General features: G+C 37.8%; 1 protein-coding gene across 1 annotated transcript; it reads left to right on the forward strand.

The window, feature by feature from the left end:
- The first annotated feature begins 2106 nt into the window (after positions 1–2106).
- Positions 2107–9703, forward strand: LOC117751019 (acetylcholine receptor subunit alpha-like). The gene is made up of 9 exons (XM_034562518.1): positions 2107–2149; positions 3124–3266; positions 3354–3398; positions 4221–4330; positions 4759–4954; positions 5799–6036; positions 8805–9028; positions 9242–9481; positions 9575–9703. The coding sequence occupies exons 1-9, from the start codon at positions 2107–2109 to the stop codon at positions 9701–9703; spliced, it is 1368 nt and encodes a 455-aa protein (XP_034418409.1).
- The last annotated feature ends 302 nt before the right edge of the window (positions 9704–10005 follow it).

The raw sequence follows: 10005 nt of genomic DNA on the forward strand, positions 1-10005 counted from the left end.
AATGTTGAAATACAAAGAAATATTTAGTTCACCAATGTGAAGAATTTAAAATGGTAACATTTTACTCATTTAGATAATGATTTTCTATTTATTTCATAGAGAACATGCAAGAGTGTAATAATAATATTAATAGGTGAATTATGAATGTTGCTGTGTTTGAGTTTTGTATACAATGGTAATTTATATGAGTGGTTAACAAACCAGTAAAAATATGACTTGCATACAAGAAATGTTACGAATGCTGTTGCATGTCAAACGTTTCTATATTTATGTTGGAAGCTCATGTAAACTAGTCAACACACATCATAATCTCTTCTGTAAAAACTGTAATCCTCTTAATCTTCATCGAGGCATAAACATCCAGTATGTTGTCCAGTTTTCATCCACCTCCCTGCAGATATTACATGGACGCTTTCATTCAGATTCAATGAACATTTAATCACACACAGTGCGGTTATAAACACACTGCTCATAGTCCCCCAGAGACTAGAATTCAAAGTGTTTTAATTAACCGTTGACAGAGAACCAAAACGCCTGGGACTCCAGGTTGGCTGAGCAGATACAATGCTGCTTGTCCCGTGTTACATGGCAGACTTTAAGAAAAGCAATGCGGTTACATGGTGTAAATTCAGGTGGCCTGAGTGATTGGAGATAGCGAGGAGGTGGGTTGAGACAAATCTCTCATAATTCAGGCATTGCCAGAATGGTCATTTGTCCCTAAGTAAGATGAATGAGGCGGACGGTTGAGTGACTGGCTGATTGAACGGATTTGGGCTGTGAGGAAATTGAGTTGCCTGACCCATCACGGGCCAACAGGGTGGGGTAGTGCAGAGCAGAGGAGGGAGACATGGGTGTAACACCTGGCCCCCAGGAAACACACAAGGCAGTTTGAACATCTGAATCATCTAAGATTATAATATCCAAGATTATGGGGCAACTGGACATGAAAGGCGCTGTGAGAATCCTTTCAAAAGTAAATGTAACAAAGCTTCATCGTCCACATTAAACAACAAATAATACAAATCAAATCGCCTTCACTAAAACTCTTATGAAGTTTAAAGTATTCTAAAAGTGTAATTTCAAGGTGTAGCGTTGTTGTTCAAGGGAGCCTTTTCATAAATATACATGAATATATTACAAATATATATCACATCATACATTTTCTTACAGTTTCAAGAAATTCTTGATTGTTTTTCCCACGTAACTCTAACAGAAAAGCAATGTTCTGGGATTTTGTTGATTTAACATTTTGCTTATTAAATCAATTCTTACATGTCTTAGACAATTCCCAAATCAAAGTCTTCATGTTAATGTTGCCTGATCATTTTTTGCTCAAACTGACTGTGCGTTTGACAAAATAGACTCACGGCGAGCTCCATTCAGCAGCTGTTTCTGGAGCTTTCAAAATGCCTCACATGAGCTTCCTTAGCAGATGGATATTTATTATGTACCACAGTTTAACTGCTACTAAATGGCCCTTGTGGAGGGATCATATTGTCATGTTCACAATGTCAGAAATTAACTTGACAGAGCTTTATTTTGTAATTTTAGTTAAGATCCAAAGCTTTAAAATTATACCAAATATGACATATATCACCAAAATGAAATGGTCCATCACTCAGAGAGTAGAGAGCTTTCCTCAGCACAAATAGATACAGACTACAGACATATGAAATCATTACTCAGTGTATCAAGGGGTTAAACAATATCATATGGACCAGTAAACAGATTTAAAAACAGAATGATAGTTCATCGCTGTTGTAAGAAAGAGAAACAGCAGGCATGCGCTGCGTCTCATCTCGACGGTGTGTGTGGCCAAGCTCACGATGGGATATTTCAGTGGTGGATTACTCCGGCATGTTGATCTTATAACAGATGACAAAGAATGTGGCCCTCTCAAATGACAAGCATTGGCAGCCAGTCACTCACATCCGTCAGACAATAACAACGAGGCTGCCAGTGGGGAGCTTGGTGCTTGTACAGAAAGTAATTTACTAGTGCTGAAAGAATGTTTTAGGCGGGTCAAACCTTTCAATTCTCAAGTGGTCAACGGGCAGCGTGTGGAAGTTGGATCCTGGTTTTGGATGCCGGGGTTTATTGGCAAGAATGAATACTGTATTTTTCATTTTTCATCTAGTCATTCTAGCAGGTAAGAACACATTTAAAATTAAATACAATGCCTGTTGGTCACCTGTGGAAATAAATGTCTGTCTACTTTGCTTGAATTACTTTGTGTGTTCGAAGCATCAAAATTATATAAACATTCAGTTAACTCTGTTTGCATTTATTTAATGTATTGAGACTTTAGGTTTGTACAAGCTGATCAATTTCAAACAACAAATCTAATGAGCAAATTGTAATTCTGTGCAAACCAGCTATTTGATTGACAGGGACACGTGTGCTGTTTTCATTTTGCTTGTCAACCTTTTGTCTGTCTGTCACTTCATGAAGTCACCTGCATAATTATATTCATGTGTTTTCTGAGTTTACTGAATTGAATGTCTGGAAAGTCATTCAACCATTCAAATAACATGTTGCTGTAAAATGACCTTTGTTTCAAGGTCAGCTGAAAAATGTAAGGGGATCCTGCTCTGGCTTGTGACAGATATGCAGTGGAAAGAAGAACATCTCTTTTAACCACCTCACTGGGGGTGCTATTGAATGTTTGAATGCACTATTTCCACAAATATATACAATATATACGCAAATACAAACATTTACTCTACAGGTCTACAGGTCTGTGCTTGAATGCAATTCTCTCACGGTTATCTCTGCTAAATATGGGAACTCAATTGAAGTAAATAAATGAACATATAGTCTTTTTTTAAATTACCAGCATTTGTAAAGCTTTTCTCCCTGCATACTGTACACAAGTAAAAGTGGGTCAGTTTAAGTTTACAAGCACTTATATTCACGAACACTAAACACCGTAGTATGACACTTGTACCATCTATTTTCAACTCATATTACATGACGTCACCTCAAGTATCAGATTTTCTTAAAGCGACATTCTACTTTGGCGCAACATGATAATGTGCCAACTTTCACAAGATGGAGTAGCTTGAGGAGTACAGAGATAGTAGTCAACACACTGTGTATGGTGTGTTTATTTTTTTATTTTAGGTGCTGCCTGGGCCTCTAATGATGAAACACTTCTGGTCAAAACCCTCTTCACTGGTTACAATAAGGTGGTCCGTCCTGTCAATCACTTCAAGGACCCGGTGGTTGTTACTGTGGGCCTTCAGCTCATCCAGCTCATCAGTGTGGTGAGGTCTCATGTAACACACCATATCAACGTCTGTATTAAGATGCACTGTCATCAACTGTCTAAACATATTGATCTGGATTCACAGGATGAGGTCAACCAGATCGTCAGCAGCAATGTGCGACTGAAACAGGTTTGATAAATGTTTTTTTTACAGGATGAGATATCATGAAAGAAGAAGATACTTCATATTTACGGATAAAAATGTCAATAATTTACTAATAAAAATATGTAAGAAACAGATGGGCAAAAATACTTCATCATGCTTCTTTAGCTACAAATTATAAATGGCCCAAATGTGAACAAAATAAATCCTGCCGCCAAGAAATTTAAGCACATGAACCAATATTTGATTTAGCAAATGTTGAAAGTACACTGCTAAGATTTAAAGAACACGACTCAGAGTTGAATAATTATAAACAAAATAATGTTGTGTCTTGATAAATAAACCATAAAGACAAACCTACGGATTGACCACAATAATAGGAAAGCGATACAATTGGTGTACTGAAAAGAATACTTTCTGGTACCATCTTCCCAGAGTGACGAGAGAGATTATGGTGCTGCACTCATTTTGTTCGGTTATTTCTGTAGTACCAAAAGGATTACTGATTATATTCAGTACATTGCTCTATACATGAAGAACACCCCTTCAAACCAAATTACTGATTCTAAGTTCAGAATGGTTAGTGAGAAATATATGAGGTGTATCATTCTTCTATGAATTTGAAATAGCACTAAAATTGAGGAAATATAATTATATAGCAATTAATGACAATATAATATTCCTTTAAAATATGTATCTGTACAATATGTGTCTCCACTGTGTAGTTTCACAGTCTGCTTGATTTGTTCTGCTCATATTTGCTTTTTCTCACAAAATAAAACATGAATAATGGTTATCAGAACTGAAGTGCTGTCCATTGTTCTTGGCGTCCTTTTCTGTTTTTTTCAGCAATGGAAAGATGTGAACTTGCAGTGGAACCCGATGGATTACAATGGCATCAAAAAGATCAGAGTTCCCTCCACTGACATTTGGCGGCCTGATCTGGTTCTCTACAATAAGTAGGTTATGTTATCAGGCTATATTTGATCCATGCCACATCCCTTTTTTAGGAAACCTGTTTTCTCTTCATTTCAATAAGATGTTACATGACTGTAAGCATCCTGGCCTCCAGAAAAAATTAACACACCAGTCATTTTTTCAATCATACTTTCCTGTACTCCAGTATGCAGCATGTAAAAAGCTCAGATTTCATTGGGCTAAATCTGGACTCTGCATTGACTCTCCCTCTCACCATATGCTGCACCGACATGCTGCTTTTTCCCCATGACAACCAGCTCCGCTGTCACAACTTGTGCCAAGCTGAGCGCTGGTTGGCTGAGGTGCGACACCAGCGCTGACCCCTCCTCAGGCACTGATGTCCCCTTGTGTTAACATTTAACTTATTATCTCCCATGTTGATGCTGTCTGTGGTTTTCTGTGCCCGCAGTGCTGACGGAGACTTTGCCATCGTTCACGAGACCAAAGTGCTGCTGGAGTACACAGGAATGATCACATGGAACCCACCGGCCATCTTCAAGAGCTACTGTGAAATCATCGTGCTGCATTTCCCCTTTGACCTCCAGAACTGCAGCATGAAGCTGGGTACCTGGACCTACGATGGAAACTTGGTCGTCGTCAATCCTGTAATTCTTTTCAGGCCATTTCTTTAGAGGAATAGTTCTATATTTTGGGAAATGTGCTACTTCGCTTAGATGAGAAGAACAATACCAGTCTCATATGTCTTCATGTATATAATATAAGGCTACAGACAGCAGCCAGTTAGCTTAGCATAAGCATTAAGAAGAAACAGCTAGTCGGGCTTTGTACAAAGGTACAAATCTGCCTACCAGAAATCTCACTAACTAGCACATTCATTACATCTAGTTTGTTTCATGAGTACATAGCGAAAGGGGGGAAATTACATATTACAGTTTTATGAGGGCTTTTGTGCCAGGCCATTTCGTGGCCAGCAGCAGATACTTTTTTGTACAAAAAACAGTACAGTTCCAACAAAAGAGACATATTGTGTTAATTCAGGCTGCTCTCCTTCATTATTAATACTTATATAGACGAAAGGTGAACTTGTATTACTTACTTAACTAACACCACAAACGGAAAATACATAACAAACATACTTATTTTAAACCAAACAATGATATTATCCTAAACCTAACAAAGTAGTTTTTCGCTTAAACAGGTGCACTGAACGCTCGAGTTCCTGGGCATTTATAAGAGAACGCACAACAAAATATTTTTTGTAAGATATACCATTGAGGATATATGTTGGTTAATTAATGGCTTGTACCTCTTGACCAAGCCAGGCTAGCTGCTACCCCATGCTTTCAGCCTTCACACAAAACAAAGTTAAGCTAAGCTAAACTAACGGTCTCCTGTAGATTCATACCATACAGGGAACGAATGGTATTGATCTTCTCATCAACTCTAAATCAGCCTTTACTCACCCTGTTCATTGCCTCTCTTCACCAGGACAGTGACCGGCCTGATCTGAGTAACTTTATGGAAAGTGGGGAGTGGGTAATGAAGGATTTCCGGGGCTGGAAGCACTGGGTGTATTATGCTTGCTGCCCAGACACACCTTACCTGGACATCACCTACCACTTCCTCATGCTGCGGCTCCCACTGTACTTCATCGTCAACGTCATCATCCCCTGCATGCTCTTCTCCTTCCTGACTGGTCTTGTCTTCTATCTTCCTACAGACTCTGGTATGTTAACACATATTCCACATTATGGATTTTCACTGGAATCTAACCTTAAGTATGAGTTAACAGCATAATAACATTAAGATAAAAATGAAAAAAGCTATTTTATTTTTACATTTTCAGAAAGCCTTCATTACACACAATATGTGTACAGTAACTCATAATACACAAATACACATATATACATATACATACACATATATATATATACATATATATATATATATATATATATATATATATATATGTATATATACACACACACTGTGTATATATACAGCACTATCCATTTTACTGAAATAACAAAGCGTTGTGTTTGCTTTTGTGATATGTGCTTAAAATGTTTTCCAATCAAACATCTGAAATCAGGAAATCTGTACTTGTCAAGCATTAGTTCAACATTTTGGTAAATACGTTCATTTGTTTTCTTGATTTGGATGAAAAGATTGATACCACTCTCATATCTAGGGTACATATGAAGCTTAACTGAGGAGACGGTTATTGGAGCTGAGCACAAAGATAGATAGATAGATAGATAGATAGATAGATAGATAGATAGATAGATACATAGATAGATAGATAGATACATACATACATACATACATACATACATACATACATACATACATACATACATACATACATACATACATACATACATAGATAATAGATAGATAGATAGATAGATAGATAGATAGATACATACATACATACATACATACATACATACATACATACATACATACATACATACATACATAGATAGATAGATAGATAGATAGATAGATAGATAGATAGATAGATACATACATACATACATACATACATACATACATACATACATACATACATACATACATACTTTATTACACCCGAGGGGGAAATTTGTTAAAGACTGGAAACGGGGGAAACCGCTAGCCTTGCTTGGTCCAAAGGTTATTCACTATTTAACATGACACCTCTTTTTTGTTTAATCTGTACAAAAACTAGATATAACATGCTAGAAAGTGTGTTTTAGAGGTGATAGTAAGCAGATGTTTACCTTTGGACAGAGCCAGGCCCTATTTGCCTACCACCACCTTTAAAAATCTCGTCATGATGATCCATATCCCAGTAATGACTCATGTGCTGCCTTATTCCTCTCATTGCAATTCATTTTGTATTAGAAATATACTTTTTTTATGATTTTATTGATTTAAAAATTACTTTATTGATTTAATAATTACTATATTGCTTCGACTATTAAAGAATACTCCACTCACCATGTAAGGACATTTGAACTGCGTTAAACACATCAGTCTGCCATGAAGAAACAGCTGACTGTAGAATGCAGTAATTACCAATCACAGTGGAGTATTCAACAATGCTGACGGTTTCCTTCTTGTAGTTTCATGTTCAGCCCACAGACATGGAAGATGTATATTTTTATCTAACTCAGGAAAGCAACTTATTTCCAAAAATGTCAAACTACATCTTAAACGTGAAGGACAGTAAGTGTCATTCACCTCTGAACTGCCCAGTCAAGTACAGTAGTCTGTGTGTGATGTACAGTATATGAGATGCACACTGTATATTTATCATAAGGGATATGCAAAAGAAAAGTATGTCTGTACGTGCAAATTGTTAAGAAACGTTCCGTAAACTTTCTACATTTTCTTAATTATCTGCGCTTTCATGATATGTGAGGAAAACACAGATATGATATGATAACCAACATGTTGGACACATCCTTGTCCCTCATTCTGAGCCATCAGCTGCTGCAGGAACTGCACAGCATGTGCACATCTGGCCATGTTCCCAGTGTGTAGGTCTGCCTCATTACCCAGGGTCCCTCTGTGTTGTCAAGTCTGAAAGCAGGCCTTTGCTTTAATGTATAATAGATCACTTGATCCCAGTTTCTGATATGGCTGCTGACAGGAAAGTATGGAGGAGAAACTGGTGCTGAAAGATGCTCTCTTTGGGATAACTGCTCGTACTAACAAAAACACGTCTTACATTTCACTTGTGAAATGGTGTCAGAATCAGTTTACTTGTGCTATTGTTGGGTTACAAAGCAACGACAAAATGCCTCACGCTCTTTAAATGTGATTGGCTGGTTTGGTGGATCAGTGCAGTTATTGTGTTGTTGTGTAAATACTACCCTGATTGGATGGGAAGGGAAGGAAAGTATTTACTCATAGCAACAGCTCTCCCTTGTGGAAATGTATTAAGATTGCATGGTGTTGGTATCATGAGCTGTTTAAAGTGGCAGCTCCACAATTCCCACAACGGTTTCAGGGTTATTCATTTCATCGGGTACAAGATGTGTTTGAACAACACAGAATGCGTTATGGTATGTTCAATTTCTCACTGAAAAAAACAACTTCTCCTTTTTAACTAAATCTATATTCAATTAGAAACATTTTGGGATGCTCATTATGGTCTAAATCTATAAGATATTGTTACGTTTATTTAAGTTAATTTGTGACCTTATAAACAGCACAATGTAAAACAATCAGACATCACGGTCATTTCAGTAGCTGTTTTAAAGCTTTTGATTATATCACATGAGCAAAATCCCTCTGATGATGAAGAGAAGATGCTACTTAAAGAACCTTTAGTCGAGATTGTTTTGTCAAATTAATTTAGTTTTGCTTTCCATCCAGTTACTCATCTGGACCCTTGGATTTTATCCCTTCTAATCGTGTCTGAGAAACACCGGTTAAAATGTTGATGGAATATTTCTTCTAAATTCTCTAAGAGCAGGGAGGATGTTATTGTGTGTCTCATAGGTGAGAAGATGACTCTCAGCATATCTGTCTTGCTGTCTCTGACTGTGTTCCTGCTGGTCATTGTTGAGCTGATCCCCTCTACCTCCAGTGCTGTACCGCTCATTGGGAAGTACATGCTCTTCACCATGGTCTTCGTCATTGCCTCCATCATCATCACTGTCATCGTCATCAACACCCACCACCGCTCCCCAAGCACTCACACAATGCCGGACTGGGTCCGCACGGTGAGCACAACAGCAATGATTGAATAGAAATGAATTGGTCCTATTCCCAAGCTCGGCAAGCGTTAGAGAACGGCCCTCAATCTTTTTTCTCTGTATTATTCTGCCATCTAGTGGTAGTAGATAGAACATCTGTTTGTTAGTTTTTTTTACTCCAACTGCTATGATGTTCTATGCCCCTTGACATTGTGCATGTATTGTGTCTTTCTATGACAGGTGTTTATTGAAACCATTCCCAACATCATGTTCTTCTCAACAATGAAACGCCCAGGAAAAGAAAAGCAGACTAAATCCAGTATTTATGGTGCTGATTTTGACATCTCAGACATCTCTGGCAACCAGACCACTTCTGTTACCTACCAGTCACCCATCACTAAGAACCCTGACGTCCGCAGTGCCATCGAAGGGATCAAGTACATTGCAGAAACCATGAAATCAGATGAGGAATCCAACAATGTAATCTCTCTCACACAGGAAGAGTCACTAATATGGTTATTTAAGCATTCTTGCTTTTGTGTAAGTGACACATTGTCCTTCTTCTCTTTCCAGGCTGCTGAAGAGTGGAAGTTTGTGGCCATGGTGTTGGATCATATTCTGCTGTGTGTGTTCATGGCTGTGTGTCTCATCGGCACGTTAGGCGTGTTTGCAGGCCGTCTCATTGAGCTGAGCATGCTCTAAAGGCTTCTCATATTTGTTGCTTTATGTAAAACTTACAACCTTTGTTTTGGGATCTACTGTGTGTTGCCCAGCAGCATTCACATTGCATATATAAACCTCTGCTTGCTCTTTAGTATTGCGGTCCTATTTAGGATTGTAAAAGAGCATGATGTTCACAATATCTTCAGCATATTTTATGATGAAACAGTGTTGTTGTTGTTGTTGTATTTTAGGGAATATATGTGTGCAATTGAAATGTTAATGTTCATTCAAAATAAAATGTTGGAATATTTTCCTTGACATGTTTATAGGGAACAACTGAA

The sequence above is a fragment of the Cyclopterus lumpus genome, chromosome 21 (genome assembly GCF_009769545.1).
Source record: "Cyclopterus lumpus isolate fCycLum1 chromosome 21, fCycLum1.pri, whole genome shotgun sequence".
Lineage (NCBI taxonomy): Eukaryota > Metazoa > Chordata > Actinopteri > Perciformes > Cyclopteridae > Cyclopterus > Cyclopterus lumpus.

What these genes read in the sequence shown, in the direction of transcription:
- LOC117751019 (XM_034562518.1), top strand. Translation starts at nt 2,107, where the DNA reads ATGAATACTGTATTTTTCATTTTTCATCTAGTCATTCTAGCAG. An exon ending in TCATCTAGTCATTCTAGCAG is followed by an intron (nt 2,150 to 3,123) that starts GTAAGAACACAT and finishes TTTTTATTTTAG; the next exon opens with GTGCTGCCTGGGCCTCTAAT. An exon ending in CAGATGAGGAATCCAACAAT is followed by an intron (nt 9,482 to 9,574) that starts GTAATCTCTCTC and finishes TTCTCTTTCCAG; the next exon opens with GCTGCTGAAGAGTGGAAGTT.